The sequence below is a fragment of the Aplysia californica genome, unplaced genomic scaffold (assembly GCF_000002075.1).
Source record: "Aplysia californica isolate F4 #8 unplaced genomic scaffold, AplCal3.0 scaffold00207, whole genome shotgun sequence".
NCBI lineage: Eukaryota > Metazoa > Mollusca > Gastropoda > Aplysiida > Aplysiidae > Aplysia > Aplysia californica.
Window position 1 is genome coordinate 157,015 of NW_004797477.1, and position 17,260 is coordinate 174,274.

Sequence of the window (17,260 nt, forward strand, 5' to 3'; positions counted from 1 at the left end):
AAAAAGAGGGAGTGTTTGTGTGTGTGTGTGTGTGTGTGTGTGTGTGTGTGTGTGTGTGTGTGAGAGAGAGAGAGAAAGAGAGAGAGAGAGACAGAGAGAGAGAGAGAGAGAGAGAGAGAGAGAGAGAGAGAGAGAGAGAGAGACAGAGACAGAGACAGAGAGATCTACTTGTCTTGATTAATACCCTACAACTCCCCTCCCCCGCTATAATTCACCAAAACCTGTTTAGAGTGATACTATATATCTGGTGTTTTTTTTCTAGTTTCTATACATAGATTACGGTTCAGATCTTAAGCATTCACATTTCATTCCAAGCAGACTGTGTCCAAGCCGTATGTGACCTCTGTGTGACCTTTGTGTGACCTTTGTGAGAATGACTCCCTACCAGTAGTGCCAGGCGTTAGATTATCTTACTCCCCCCCCCCTCCCCCCCTCCCCACACACACATGCAAGGGTTAATGTTGTCATTCAATTTGTGATCTTTAAATTTGGCAATTATTAATGCGTTGTAAAGGACACTTTTATTTTTAAAGCCAAACAAATGTTCAATTTTTGCGTTAGTTTTCATTTTGTATTCCATAACATTGGACAATGTGATATTGGCACAAAGAGAAGATCTTTCTGTGTGTATTACAGATTAAAACATTTGACAAACAGTTGGTCATTTGTTAAGTATAATCAAGTATATGTGCATTGTATGAATATTTGTGTGTGTGTGTGTGTGTGTGTGTGTGTGTGTGTGTGTGTGTGTGTGTGTATGTGTGTGTGTGTGTGTGCGTGTGTGTGTGTTTGTGTGTGAGTGTGTTTTGTTTTCGATCTCACCACTCTCACCACTCAAACAAACTGGCACACTAGTCATCATCATCATCATCATCATCATCATCATCATCATCCTGCTGGAAAAATTAAACAAATTTCTGACGGAAAAAAGTTCAAGATCAAGTCAAATCATTCAAAGTTACATTGCTTCAAATATTTATATTCATTCCCATCCTCTCAAAACCCACTTGCTCTAAACTGTGTATGAATCCTTCAAAAATATTTCTCTTTCAAGAAGAACAAACGTTCCGTTTCATCATATCAGTATGCTCTTTGGGTTGTACAAAATTATTTCTTAAACTTTTTTTTGGTCCCAATAAGCATGGTCTTTGTCTCCCCTCTAATGTCTTGTGAGATTCGATGCGTACCGCTGGGTCTAACCACAGCAGCAAGAAACAATGAACAACGGAAATTTCCTCGCTCGAAGTCCATTTAGGTTTTCACTTCTTTCTCAAGTTCATTCTCAAAACATTCGTAACACAAAGACAATCAATCAAATCCGACTCATTGATGCAAAGAGCAATCATCAATTAAAGCAAGTAGACAGAGAGATGTAATGATAGAGAGACGTAAAAAGTTTTGATTTGTTAAGTTCAAAGGTCACGGTCAAGAGGTGACCCAGATGAGTGTTTTCTGAGACAGATGTTGCCGTGCCGTGGCACAGGACAGACCAGACAGACCAGCAGACGCTGGGGACAATACAGAGAGTCTGGCCACACGGCATGTTTCTTGTGGTACATGATATGTATTATTGTGGTATTATTGTGGTATTATTGTGGTATTATTGCTGGAAATGTTGCTGCCGCGGAAGCATGGACCAGTGCAGTGTGTTGTGTGTTGCATCACCGCACGCAGACAGACAGCTGTGACACAGGGGAGGTTACTCTATCACCGCACGCAGACAGCCGTGACACAGGGGGACGTTACTCCATCACTTCGACTGTTCGCTCCAGACGCTGTGAGAGATACAACGGTTGAGCTGTCATTTTACGCCTCTTTCCAAATAAACAGCACTTCATTCAAACATCAAAGAAAACATTGACAGAGTTCACAACACAGTGACAAACATACAAAAGAAGTAGAGGAAAAGTGACGATAGTAAGGATGAGGAAAGAAAAAGCAGCATTTCCCCCTATGTTGTTCTGGCACAGTATGAGCATGACATTGATAAATCAGCTGTGCATAAGAACATGCTTATATCCCCCCTTTGGAAAGGGCCTAAATACACTTCAGTCAGTGGCACTGCCCCGGGGGGGGGGGGGGGGGGGGGGCAGTCTGCACTCTCTATGTCTATGTGGAAGGAAGGAAGGAAGGAAGGAAGAGAGAGGCGGTCGGTCTCTTTAGTTTTAGTAAGAGTTTTACGGCACTTACAACACAATAAGGTCACATAAGTGCCGAAAATTAGAGGCGTTACAAGAGAGCAACAAACACAAAAAAGAAGGAGAGGAGATAAAGACGACAGATGCTTGATAGGAAACAAGAAGGAAACCACACCAGAGCACCCGCCAACCACCCACTGGTCGGTCTCTACCCACTTATGTCTATCTGGAAGGAATGAAGGGAATAAGAGGGAGGCTGTCAATTAAGCATCTGTACTCACCAGGCCTGTCTGGAAGGATGAGAGTTTCTTCTCTCTGTCGTAAAGTTCTTTCTCTGTCTCGCACAAATCTCCTCTCAGAGTCTTGATCTCGTAGTTTTTCCTGCGGATGATTTCCTTTTGCTGCCTCTTCCTTACCTCCGCCTGCAACAAACAGACACATTGTGGTGGAATCAGGCGCTCGTCAAAATAACAAAATTGGAGAAACAGATATTTTCCCAGCAGTTTCACAATTCTAATCAAATTTTTGGTTTTTCGTTCGACCCTTTTATGTCCAAATAAAAACACATTTCCATGTGAATTATATAGAAAAATGTGGATTAAAAGTTCAAAATAAGTAATTTTTCAGTTTTCAAGGGCTCTTTAGCTATTGAATTTACCAAACTTTGGCGGCCATTTTCTTGCTATTTTCACCGCTGAAACCAAGCGAACTTACCTCTTTCAATCACAAATATCTTCACTTCTGCTCAAGACAGATGGGTATTTTTTTTCATCAAAAGCAAGATGAATGAACAAGCTTTAAAATGATACTAATAACTCCACAGGCACAAAAATTGACGAGCGCCTGATTTCACCGCGTCATGACACATAATATGTGAGGCATGCCGACAAAATGAGTCACTTCTCGCAAACCAGCCACAAATGGAGATATTGGCAAAAAATGGACATTAGGGTCAAACTTATAGATTTTCAATTGATGCCAAGTTCTTTAACTATAACCTTGCTTTTATTATTTCATACTTATAAAATGTAAAAACTTCAGCTATAAGCGTGATTTATCTACTTCCTTAAGGCTTGAATCTGAGAAGTAACTCATTTTGTCAGCACACTTCACATATTTCTCTTCCTCTCCTACCCCTGCTAGAGTTCAGCGAGCGACTGACTGTAAGATCTTCCTCTCACAGCAAAGCAGATGTTTTACATATACAGTAGAGTTCACGAATCTCGAACACGTAAATCAAGAATTTTCGGGTAAATCTCAAACATACCACTCGCTCCGTTTCAGTCCCTATGTGTTCTTTGTATTGACTTCACGGAGTTCTCGAACACGCAAAACTTGAATCTCGAACAAATCCCCTCCGCATTCTCAGCTAAGGATCCAGCTTTACAGCCTTTCTGGCCGTGGGCAGGTGTTTCTTTGTTTTTGATACAGCCAAAATGAGGCCCTTGTCTCACCACGAGAGGCTGGAGGAAGGGGGGACAGGGAAGGGGGAGGGGAGAGTTGGGGAGTGATGCTGACCGCACCGCATGACTCGCCCGCCATGCGTACAATCATGCTGTGGGACACGCATGGTGCAGATGGCAAGAGGCATAACTTTCTGTAAGCCAATGAAATGAGAGGAAAGGAATGACGTTGAAGTCGGCTGAGCACACGTGAGATTTTCTGCTTTCCACTTTCATTCATCTTCTTGCTTACACACCGTCAACACATTAATCAAGGGAGCTTACCACGTTAATAGTTTTAACGTTTGTTTTTACCTCCCTTGATATTCTCTCTATTTATTTGTATATGGGGCTTTCGCAGACATGATAAATTATGGAAATCTCGAACACTATTTCCAATCCCTGACGAATTCGAGTTACCCATGTTTGACTGTATGTCCATTTTATCTACACAGAACACAGAATCACCTCTTGCCCAACAGGAAGCAATGTGCTCTTTTCAAAGGTACTCTTCATATGTATTTGAAGTACTGACTAGAGTGGCTTCGGTTTTGGGGCGGGAATTAATCTGAATTACTCCTGGCCAGAGCCTGACTCTTTTTCAATTTTAGAGCCACCACAAAACTTTTAATGTGTGAAACTTCAACGTGGAATCTCTGAAATTTTTGGTCAATATCTGAGAACACTAGGTGCTTGATCCTTCCTACCAAGAGATAGGATCTAGGGTGTAGAAATTGTTTTTCAGATGCCCCCCAAAAAAACATTAGGGGGAAGTTGTCCCAGCAAAATTTACCCTCTTCATATGCACACAGAAAAAAAAGTGGTTCATATTAAAGGGCTTTACTCGTTTTTGGGTTCCTGTTTATTTAATGATTAGGAGTACTAATTAACTCTTTATCTACAAGGGGGGTAAACCCACATTGCCAGGGCTCGTTTTTGGTACTAAATCTAAAAATGAGAAAACCATCACTAAATCGGTCATTAAATCAAAATAAGTGGAAGTATTTTGAGAGTTTTTCATCTAATGAATGAAATCGCGATAAAAGAGACTTATTTTCGGCAATTGCCGAAAAGTAATTTGATGCTGACGTCGTCGTAAAAGAATGTGCCCAAGCCGCTGCTAGCAGCTCACTGACACAGCGATTCCGACCACGAGCCTCTGGGAGCGGATCTTTATCTGGGGCAAATTGGAAATTGGAACAGGTGTCTAAGAAAGCTACTGAGGATCAGATGGACAGACAGGGTCACCAATGTGGAAGTGTTAAGGAAAACAAGACAGATCCCAGTCAGAGATGAGGTTGGAAGAAGGTGGTGGCAAAGGATTGGACATACTCTCAGGAAGTCAGGCAGCTGCATAACAAAGAAAGTTTTGGATTGGAACCCACAGGGCAAGAGATCAAGGGGAAGACCTCGTGGAACCTGGAGAAGAATCACAGAAATCGATCTACAGAAAAGTGGGAGGACATGGAATAACATCAAGAGGCTGGCCCAGGATAGAGAAAGGTGGAAGGTGTTTGTCCATGGCCTATACCCTGGCGCAGGGTGAGAAAGGCAATGATGATGATGATGACATTGGAAATTGAAGAAAGTCACCTCAGTGAGTTGATGCATGAAACATATGAAAAGCATAAGCTCCCCCCCCCCCAAATCTCTAATCATAACAACAAGAAGTCATCCCACCACCACTTTTTCCCCCAGCTACGTATTCCCCTTCCCTACTCCCCACCCCCTCACCTTGGGGTCCTCCACCTTGCAATGACGACCTTTGTATGTTGTGCTGTCGCTCAGATGTGACCTCTCGTTTTCAAGATGGAAAGTCTGAAACAAAACCAGGGCAATGTGATATCAACGGCCCGGAGCACAAACACACTCACACATATACACATTCCCATACACACACTCCAACAGACACACTCCTATACACACTCCCACATACACACATTCGCATACACTCACTCCCAGACACACATTTCCATACACATACTCCCCACCCCCACCACACACACACACACACACATTGAATGTTATGCTCTCTCAATTAAAACGGTTAAAAGGTCTTGGAACAACATAACATATCAATCACAGACGCTACACACCTAGCACAGGACTGAAACCTGCACCTCCCCTCGACATCCTAAGGATACCAGAGGACCGAAAAAGTAAAAAGTTAAAGTAAAGCTCTCTAAGATTTTCTTTCCAACAGCCCAGCATGCGAGAGGCAGAGAGTGTCTCACCTTCTTCTGTTTTAGTAGAGGCTTTACGGCGCTCGCAACTGCATATGGTCATATGAGCGCCAGAAGATTAGAGGTGTTACAAGGGAGTAACAAACAAACATAAGAAAGAAGGAGGGGAGAAAAAGACGATAGATGTTTGATAGGAAAGAAGGAGCAAACCACACCAGAGCACCCGCCAACCACGCACTCACCTTCTTTTGCTTGATGGCCGAGTTGAGTCGCTTCTCCTGGTTCAGACGATCGCGGGTTCTGTTCAGGGACTCTCGCAGGTACTGTGACTCCTCCGCGCGGCTACGCACGTCGTTCTGGGGAAGTGGGGAAGTAGGTCACCGCTTTAGGATCAGAGAAGAAATCTGGAAGTGTCTGTATTCATGTTTTGTTTTTGTTTTTTTGGTGGGGGGGGGGGGGTTGGTAAGTGTTTTACGGCGCTCGCAACTGCATAAGGTCATATGAGTATGCAAGGACACATAAAAATTTTTAGTCGGAAGTCAGTTTTGAATCTTTGCTCGGGTGGCAGCCGAAGCCTACTCTTATTGACTTCAGACCACAAACGAATCTTTAACATGCGCAGCATGCACACGGTCTGTATTTATTGCAAGACAGAAACTTTGCCGTCACATCTCACTAATCAGCAAAAATGCCAAAGTTCCGCTCCGTTCACAAAACGCCGATTGGTGATGTTTTCCACCCAGTTTCTTTGGATTTCCCCTCCAAAATGCTTGTGATGGCAAGGGTTTTTACTATATGAGCTTTGTGTAGAACCAACTCTTGTGTGGGTTGGTGTGAGCCTGAATGTGTATGCAGGTGTGGGAAAAAACATGAGCGTTTGTATGTGTTAGTTTATGTGTGTGTATATATGTATGTGTAGTGGGCTCTCGTGGCCAAGAGGTTAAGGTGTTGTTCACCTCTCATTCAAAGGTCCCAGGTTCGAATCCAGATAGTGACTGAAAGATTTTCTTCTCTACAATAGTCTCCTTTCACCTCCTTTCCTGCTCTCTGGCAATGTTCTGTCGTCTGTTTTCGTCTCCACTTTCTGCTCCCCTCCATTCACCTCCATTGTCCCCTCCACTGGGCTCCTGACTCTTACTGCAGCCTTTCTACAGCTAATCCTTGACTCCTTCTTACTGCTGCCTTGCAGTCATACCCCTGATCTTCCGGTAGGAAAGATCTACACCTAGCCTTCTCGGACAAGGGCAAAAAATCTCGGATGTCCCGAGGGCAAGCTGCACACGTTTAAGATCCCTTGGTGGTCTAAAATCAATAAGAGTAGGCTTCGGCCGCTATCCGAGGAAAAATCAAAATTTCCTACCTACTGAAAATGTTTTTAAAATGTGTATGTGTATGTGAATGTGTATATGTACGTGTATGCAGGTGTGAATATGAACATGAGCATATGTGTTTGTGTTAACTTATGTGTATGTGTATGCAGGTATGGGTTGGAAAATGAGCGCATATATGTGTTTGCGTTGGTTTATATGTATGCTAGATAGATTGAGTGTGTACATGAACATGGAATAACCTATCTAACAAAACATAAATTAAAAATTTATCAGTTAGGACCTTAACACATTCAAAACCAACAAGGACTTGACTCATAAACTCAACACACAGACGTAATAACAGAACTATTTTCAACAAGGACATTATCAGGGACAGCAAAACCTCTTTCTACACGAGTGATTCTAGAACACGCATGGAACGCACACACACACATATACACACACACACACACACACATACACACACACACACACACACACACACAGACACACATACACACAAACACACACACACACACACATACACACAAACACACACAGACGCACACATACACAAACACACACATACACACACACACACACACACACACACACGCACACATAAGGTTTCACTTACTGCCAATGTCTCCACTTGGTGGGATTTCATATCGGCCAGCTCCTGAGACTGCCTGCAACACAAACCAGAACATGGTGAAATAAAACAAAACTTTGCAAAATGTTATCTGTGTGTATATATATATATATATATATGTGTGTGTGTGTCATGACTCTGTGAAATCAGGTGTTCATCAATTTTTGTGCATGTGGAATTATTGGTATCATCTTAAAGCTTGTTCATTTATCTTGCCTTTGATGAAAAAAATACCCATCTATCTTGAGAAAAAGTGAAGATATTTGTGAATGAAAGAGGTAAGTTAAATGACGGCCAAAGTTTGGTAACTTTAATAGCTAAAGAGTACTTGAAAACTGAAAAATTACATATTTTGAGCTTTTAATCAACGTTTTTCAATATAATTCACATGGAAATGTGTTTTTATTTGGGCATAAAAAAGGGAGAACAAAAAACAAAAAATTTGATTAAAATTGCGAAACTGGAGGGGAAATACCTGTTCCTCTAATTTTGTTATTTTGACGAGCGTCTGATTTCACCACAATGCCTAACATATACCTCCGACATCAGGTGACCCCCACTTTCTTCAATCAGAAATATCTCGACTTCTGTTCAAGACAGATGAGTATTTTTCCATTGAATACAAGAGAAATAAATAAACTTTAAGATGATACAATTAACTCAGCATGCCCCCAAAAATTGATGAGCGCCTGATTCCACCCCGTCGTGACACATTTTGTTCAGGATTTTCGTCTGTGTGTGGGGCCTCGGTGCCCTGCTCCACTTTCCTCGGCCCCGACCTGCAAGTTTACGGCAGTCTCCCTCCTCAGGGATCTAAACAGAGTTGAGAGAGGCGTAACAAATTTCCCCCTCATTTACCTCAGCTTAGTCAGGTCTGTCTCGTAACCCTGCAGCAGATCATCCTTCCTGGCAATCCTCTCCTTCAGCACTTGGATACGATTGGCCAGCAGTTGGCATGCCTTCTCGCGAGCGTCAATGAGAGCCTCCCTCTCATCCTTCGGGATGTGCGCCATTGGTCGAAGGCCGTCAATTTCCTCAAGGTCGAGAGATGCAGCCATGGCTCTCAGAAGTGTTGCAAACTGTTGTAGGACACGATAGACAAATATAAAGTCTTAGACACGTAAGGTTGATGAAGGAAACAATAGATCGCGGTCAATAACAGATGGTGACAAAATAAACCAATGACTAAATAGAAAAATGAACACTCAATCTTTTAGCAGATATCTCTCTCTCTCTCTCTCTCTCTCTCTCTCTCTCTCTCTCTCTCTCTCTCTCTCTCTCTCTCTCTCTCTCTCTCTCTCTCTCTCTCTCTCTCTTTTTATATATATATATATATATATATATATATACATTTATATATTTTAACATGGTATAAAAAGACCAGATGACATAAGAAAACAACTCACTGCTAAAGAGACCATCTGGTTCTTACACTCTCAAACTTCCATAACATGCTCGTACCTGTTTACAGCGGCCCAGTTGTACCGTGTCACAGTGACATCTATACCATACTTTGTTGGCATTACAGTTAACTCTATAAACCCTGAGTTTTTTCCACTGTTCCCAGAGTTTTTTCTACAGTCATCTAAACCTGGTGCACTATGGCTCATTATAATCCCACAAGCTTGCTTCCAACTTCTAAAAGGAGAGAACAAAGGCTTAGTCATTACTAAAAAAAGCTTGGTTCGAGAATAGCCCCGAAAAAAAAAGCAATAACTAGCACTAAATAAAACGAAACGTTATCATTAGTATTGGACGCTACCACACGTATGCACACAAACCCATGATGCATACATACATCTGCACACACACACCACCAAACAAAGTAGCCTGGGAGTCACTCACAGAGACTTCGCTGGCCTCCAGGTGGTCCATGACCTCGTGGTGAGTGTTCTGCTCCATGTCCGCCGTACACACACACACCTGTCACTCACACACACACACACACACACATGTGTCACTCAATGAGACTTCGCTGGCCTCGAGGGTGTCAATGGCCTCGCGGTGAGCGCTCCGCTTCATGTCCGCCTCTCACAAACATACACACACACACACACACACGTGTCACTCACAGAGACTTCGCTCGCCTCGAGCGCGCCCATGGTCTCGCGGCGAGCGCTCTGCTCCAAGTCGACCTCTTCCACACATACACACACACACACACACACACACGTGTCACTCACTGAGACTTCGCTAGCCTCGAGCGCGTCCATAGTCTCGCGGTGAGCGCTCCGCTCCATGTCCGCCTCCACGTTGCTGGGCGTGATGAGCCCCCGGGCTTTGCCGATCTCGCGGTCCAGCGAGGTGGCGCTCTGAATGACCTTGTCCTCAGACAACGCCTGGTTGACCCGCATCTCCGCCAGCTCCTTCTTGAGCAGCACCACCTGCTGCAGCGCTTGGTCCTGGGTGGGCACTGAGGAACATTTCGATTTAGTAAAGAGTTTTACGGCACTAGCAAACACGAATAAGGTCATATAAGTGCCGAAGATTAGAGGCGTTACAAGAGAGTGACAAACACAAAAAAGAATGAGTAGATTGTTTTAGTAAGTGTTTTAAGGCACTTGCAAACACAATAATGTCATATAAGTGGCGAAGATTAGAGGTGTTACAAAAGAGTAACAAACCCCTCAAAAAGAAGGAGAAAGAGAGATCAGGACGATAGACTTTTGGTAGGAAAGAAGGTGCAAACCACACCAGAGCACCCGTCAACCACCCACGAAGAGAGAAAGAGAGAGAGACAGAGTGAGAGAGAGAGAGAGAGAGAGAGAGAGAGAGAGAGAGAGAGAGAGAGAGAGAGAGAGAGAGAGAGAGAGAGAGAGAGAGAGAGAGAGAGAGGAGAGAGACAGACAGACAGACAGACAGACAGACAGACAGACAGACAGACAGACAGACAGACAGACAGACAGACAGACAGACAGACAGACAGACGGACAGACAGACAGACAGAGAAAGAGAGACAGAGAAGAGACAGACACCAGACACATCATGCAAACAAAATAATATTTCTATATATGTGAGGCAGCGTGGTGAAATTAGGCGCTCGTCCAAATAATGAGAGTGAAGAAACTGGCATTTTCCCGCAGGTTTTGGAATTTCCATCAAATTTTTTTTTTGGCTAAGCACCTTTCATGCCCATAGAAAAATAAATTTCTGAGTGGCTTTTACTGAAAAACATTGATTAAAGGCACAAAAATGTACCTTTCAGTTCCAATGGACTATCAAGCCGTGGAAATAACCAAACTTTGATGGCCATTTTCCAACTAATTCTACCTCTGAAATCAGGCGACCCCCCATCTCCTTCAATCGCAAACATCTCAACTTGAAATTCAAGATAAATGATTTTCTTTTCACGGAAAACAAGGCAAATGAACAAGCTTTAAGATTATACCAGTAACTCCACATGCCCCAAAATTGACAAGCGTCTGATTTCACCACGTAGCCTCACATATATGTATATATATAATCCCTGTGGTAAGATAACTTACGTGGTGGCCTTGACTGCTCCAGAGTTTTGACCTTGGTCCTCAGCTCGGCGAGGGCCTCACGCTGCCTGCTGATGATCTGCTGATGCCTCTCCCCGCGGCACTGGGCACCCATGCTGGTCAGCTCGGAGGTGATACGGCCCTGACACACGCACAGACACAGACAGACACACTTGGTCAATACGCTGTGCTCATACATCTCAGAACAGCAAAACATTGGAAAACTTGAGGGAAGTTTTCACAGTTTTTGTAAGAGTTTTACAGCACTTGCAACACAATAAGGCCGAAGATTAGAGGTGTTACAAAAGAGTAACAAACGTGAAAAAGAAAGAGGAAGCGAAGAGATATATGGACGATAGATGTTTGATAGGAAATGAGAAGCAAACCACACCAGAGCACCCGCCAACCACGACACAGATACACTTGGTCAATATGCTGTGCTCATATATTTCAGAATGGCAGGACATTGGAGAACTCGAGGGCAGTTTTCAGTTTATGATTTGTTCTTACATAGAAGCAAACATCACAGCATGGACAATAATCTAGGGAGTATACTCATCATTAACAGCAATGTTAACAATATCTAAAACAGCAACGGAAACACTTTAATCACTAATATAAACAACAACAACAACCACAAAAACAACAGCATCACCAAAAACAACAACAGAAACAACAACCACATCATCACCAACAACAACAACCACAACAACAACGTCACCACCACCACCACCACCATCACCACCACCAGCAACAACAACGACAATACCATCACCACAACCACCAATAACAACCACATCACCACCACCACCACCACCAACAATCACAAAAATAGCAATAACAACTACATCCCCACCACCACCACCAACAACAGCAACAACAACCACATCACCTCCACCACCACCAACAACAACCCCAACAACAATCACACCACCATCACCTCCACCACCACCAACAACAACCACATCACAACCACCACCAACAACAACCACCAACAACAACCACAACCACAATAACAACCAAACCATCGCCAACAACCACAACAACAACAACAACTACACCACCACCACCAACAACAACACCAACACCACCAACAGCACATGTCTCACCTCCTGGTCCAGAAGGTCCAGCTGCTTCCTCTGCTCCTGTTTCTCTCGGTCCAGCTCCTCCTGTAGGAGTTTGAGACGAGCGCCGTTCTCCTCCGCTCCCAGCCGGTGCTTGGCACTGTCCTGCTTCTCCTTGCTGTACACAGGGACAAAACTAACTTAGCTTAGCTTTAGTAAGAGTTTTACGGCGCTCGCAACTGCATAAGGTCAAATGCAAAACAAACTTGAACTGTCTGTTTCGTTGTTTGTTTGTTTGTCTGTGTGTCTGTTTGTTTGTTTGTCTGTCTGTTTGTTCTTTGTTTGTTTGTATGTCTATTTATTTGTTTGTTTGTTTGTTTCTATGTTTGTTTATTTGAAAAACAATTATGTGAAAGACAAAATTTAGAGAAAAAAAAAATTACTTCTCCATATCTCCCTCCCACTCAAATAACTCATTATACACCTACATACACAAACACACACGCACTCACCCATAGAGACACACATACACACATGTCAACTCCCCTCCCCCCCACAATCCCCTCCCCCACACATAGAGACACAAACGCATGTACTCCTTCCCCTTTTCCCCTAAAAATAAACACGTACAGACACAAACACATACAGACACACATGCTCAGACACATACAGACACAGAAACACACAAATTCAAGCACAGGCACGACCTCCCTACCCTCACACACCCACACACACCCACATACAAACATATGCACACACACACATACACACACAGACACAGACACACACACACACACAAACACAGAAACACACACACACACACACAAATACATGCACCGGAATGAACCCCTTCCCTCACACACACACACACACACACACACATACAAACACACACACAGGTACACACACAAAAACACATAAACACAGACACACACACGACCACACACCTGAGCTGACCCTCCAGACTCTTCATCTCCTCCTTCTGACTGTCGATAATCTGGGACAGTTTTGCCATCTGTTGCCTGAGCTCCGTCAGCTCTACGCCACGCTGCGTGAGAATCTCTCGGTTGCGCTCCATTTCCTGTTTCTGCGCCTCGCTCATCTCGCCAGAGATGTCGGAGAGACGCGCCGAGGCTCCGGACAGATCGCGACGCAGACCCATGATCACATCCTGCGAGTCGCGGACTTCCTTCTTCAGCACTGTATTCTCTTGTCTGGGAAGGAATGAGAGAAAGAGGAAGAGAGTGAGAGGGAGGGAGAGAGAGAGAGTGAAAGAGAGGGAGAGAGTGATAGTTCAGTTGAGAAATTGTTTGTCACAGACTTGAGTAGGTTTTTGTTTGTCGGCATTAAAATAAAAACAACAACAATAATAATAATAATAATAATAATAATAATAATCATCATAATAATCATAATTTTAAAAATGACAATAATAATAACAATAGTAATAATAACAATATTATCACTTCTATAGCACCCACTCACTGGTGAGCTCAAGGCACTTCAAAATAAAATAAGACGAAAATCAACATTTCCCAAGTACACGCCCATTCAATAAGCAACAATTTTTTATGTTGTTGTTGGGAAAAAATTCAGGCCAGTAAGAAGAATGGCTTGTTGAAGGACACCTCTGGTAGGTCCCAGCTCTTTTCTTTGTCCCTCCGTTGCATCTAAACTGTCAGTCTGTCTTGCCTTTACAAAACCAATCTAATGAACTAGAGAGAAACTTCAGTGTCCTTGAGTCACATGAAATCTAAACATTGCATGCTTCACACTGGAATACTGGACATAAAGTTACATCTTGTTCTGGTTTAGTAGGAGTATTACGGCATTTGCAACACAATAAGGTCATACAAGAGCAGAAGATTCGAGGTGTTACAAGAGAGTAACAAACACAAAAAAGAATACAGGAGACATAAGGATGAATGAATTTTGAAAGGAAAGAAGGAGCAAACAACATCAGAACACCTACCAACCATCCACTGAGACAGTATCAAAGTCAAACAGGGTCAAGTGGTGCCAGGCATATATAGATGAGTCAGACAGACAGATAGACAGACAGACAAACAGACAGGCAGACTGACTGACAGACTGAGACAAGTGATGGGAGTATAGATGACTCAGACAGACAGACAGACAGACAGACAAACAAAGACAAGTGATGGGAGTATAGATCAGACAGACAGACAGACAAACAGACAGACAGACAGACAGACAGACAGACAGACAGACAGACAGACAGACAAACAGACAGACAGACAGACAGACATACAGACAGATAGGCAGAGACAAGTGGTGGGAGTATAGATGAGTCACCTGAGAGCGTTGACCACCTGTTCCAGAGCGGCCAGCTCCTCTCGGGGTCGCTGGACAATGACCTTTGGCTTGGGGGGCGGGGCCGGTTTAGACGAGCGCAGCTCTGGAGAGACAGGGAGCATACATAACTAGTACTTTCTATTAAAATAACTTTTGTCTGTTTAGTTTAGTTTTAGTTTTGGTAAGATTCTAAGGTGCTTGCAGTTGCGTAACGTCATATGAACGCCAAAGGGTGAATGTCAACAGAGAAGTTCAAACGGAGAATCAGACTTACTCTGCTCACCTCTCTAGCCTCAACAGCACAAAGTCTGTTTCAATTATCAAGGCACCCCGGAAATAGCAGTTCACAAGAGAGTGACAAACATACAAAAGAAGTAGAGGAAAATGACAATAGGAAAGAAAAAACACCAGTTCCCCCTATGTTGTTCCAGCACAGTGTGAGCATGACATTGATAAATCAGCCCATTGACAACTCTACTGTGCATAAGAACATGTTAATATCCCCCCTTTGAGATTGGCCTAAAGACACGTCAGTCAGTAACACTTCCCTGGGGAGGATTTGTTCATCTGAGTAAAGACGTGCACAATAACTATCATTTAGTGCTGGGGAAACATAAGACAGACGCATACACACAAACACACACACAGACAGACAGACAGACAGACACACACACACACACAAACATACAGACACACACAGACACGCAAACACACACACAGAGACACACACACAAACACTTAACTCACACACAGACACACACACACTCACACACACACACAAACACAGACACACACACACACACACACACACACACATACCCACACACAGACACTCACACACACACACACATAGACACAAACACAGACACTCACACACTAACACACAAACACCCACACACACAAAAACCAACACACAACTCTCTCTCACACACACAAACACCCCCCCACACACACACAGACACACACAACTCACTGCTCAGCTGTTCCTGGTAGTCTTTATTCTTCTTCATCAGTTTCTCCAGCCTCTCCTCCATTGTACAGATGGTCACCGAGTGCTGTTTGATCTGCTCCTTGTACGTCTCCACCTCCCCGTCCAGCCTCCCCATCAGCTCCTGCTTCTCCGCCGAGTGCTGGAACAGACACGTGGGAGAGGAGAGAGTTTTAGTTTTAGTACTAGATTTTAAAAAAAAAATTTTAGTAGGGGTTTTACGGCGCTCGCAACTGCATAAGGTCGTATGAGCGCCAGAAAATTAGAGAGTAACAAACATAAAAAAGAAAAAGAGGAGATAAGGAGGATAGATGTTTGATAGGACAGAAGAAACAAACCACACCAGAGCACCCGCCAACCACCCGTTAGTAAGAGTTTTACGGCACTTGCAACATAATAAGGTCATATAAGTGCCAAAGATATGAGGTTCTACAAGAGAGTAATAAACACAAAAAAGAAGAGAGATCAGGATGATAGATATTTTAATGGAAAAAAGAAGAAAACCACATCAGAGCACCTGCCAAGTGGGCTAACCTAGATTTCGGGGGTTTCCAAAAATCTTGACCTACCCCAAAAGTGAGCATTGCCCTACCAATAGGAGAAGTTTAGTTCCACTGGTATGTACATTTGTTTGATTATAGAGAAAACTCTCCTTGTCTTTTAAAGAAACTGAACAAGGGCAAAAACTTTTCCTTCAATTTTCTCCAAACAGCGTTTTTCGGGATAGCCCAGTTGCGCTTAATTAAAAGCGACCAATTTCTATTTCCCTTCATAATTACCTTGTCAGCGTCTTCGTTACGCAGCTGTTCCTGCTTTGTGAGCTCCTCCCTCAGCTCCTGGGCTGACCTCTTAACCTCTTCTAGCTGCTCCAGGACACTGGTGGCCTCCGACATCTTGTTGTGGTGGTCAGTCTGGAGGTCCGTCATCGACTGGACATACAACAAGAAGCCAGGACCGTGAGTTTAAGTTTTAGTAGAGGTTTTACGGTGCTCGCAACAGCATAAGGTCATATGAGCGCCAGAAGAGTAGAGGTGTTAGAAGAGAGTAACAAACATTACAAAGAAGAAGGGGAGATAAGAACAATAGAAGTTTGATAGGAAAGAAGAAGCAAACCACACCAAAGCACCTGCCAACCACCCACCAGGACCGTGAGGACTGACAGAAAGGACAGTGAGGATGGATAGGACAATGAGGACAGACAGACAGAATGAGTAGAGATGGATGGAACAATGAGGACAGACATACAGAATGAGGACAGGAGAGACAGACGAAACAATGAAGACAGACAGACAGAAAGAGGAGAGACGGATGGGACAATGAAGACAGACAAACAGACAGAATGAGGAGAGACAGATGGGACAATGAGGAGAGACAGACAGACACAATGACGAGAGACGGATGGGACAATGAGGACAGACACACAGACAGAGGAGAGACGGACGAAACAATGAGGAGAATAAGAAACAATTTGACTTCTCACTGATTAGACATTACAATCTCTCTTTCTTTCTTTCTTTTTATCTCTGATGCAATTGCCATCCACCTGTCTACAAAGGATGACACTCAATCTTTTCCAAATACATTCCTACATAAATGATCCACAAACAAGAACATATAAAAAATGTACACACAAATGGAAATGACTCACTCACAAACATGCAGAGCTTCTCTCCTCCCCCCCCCCC

The 17,260-nt window shown here is 43.4% G+C and overlaps 1 protein-coding gene across 1 annotated transcript in view; it reads right to left on the bottom strand.

Annotated features, from left to right (window-relative positions):
• Positions 1-561: 561 nt before the first annotated feature.
• The window catches only part of LOC101852179 (forkhead-associated domain-containing protein 1), a gene marked incomplete in the record, with an annotated part of 52,489 nt that continues 35,790 nt past the window's right edge, over positions 562-17,260 (bottom strand). Inside the window, 13 exon segments of the mRNA XM_013083047.2 lie at positions 562-1,775; positions 2,420-2,560; positions 5,315-5,398; positions 6,006-6,119; positions 7,711-7,762; positions 8,584-8,804; positions 9,909-10,138; positions 11,211-11,349; positions 12,317-12,449; positions 13,219-13,485; positions 14,588-14,690; positions 15,561-15,717; positions 16,355-16,504. Of these exon segments, the coding sequence (XP_012938501.1) occupies positions 1,743-1,775; positions 2,420-2,560; positions 5,315-5,398; positions 6,006-6,119; positions 7,711-7,762; positions 8,584-8,804; positions 9,909-10,138; positions 11,211-11,349; positions 12,317-12,449; positions 13,219-13,485; positions 14,588-14,690; positions 15,561-15,717; positions 16,355-16,504 (1,824 nt within the window).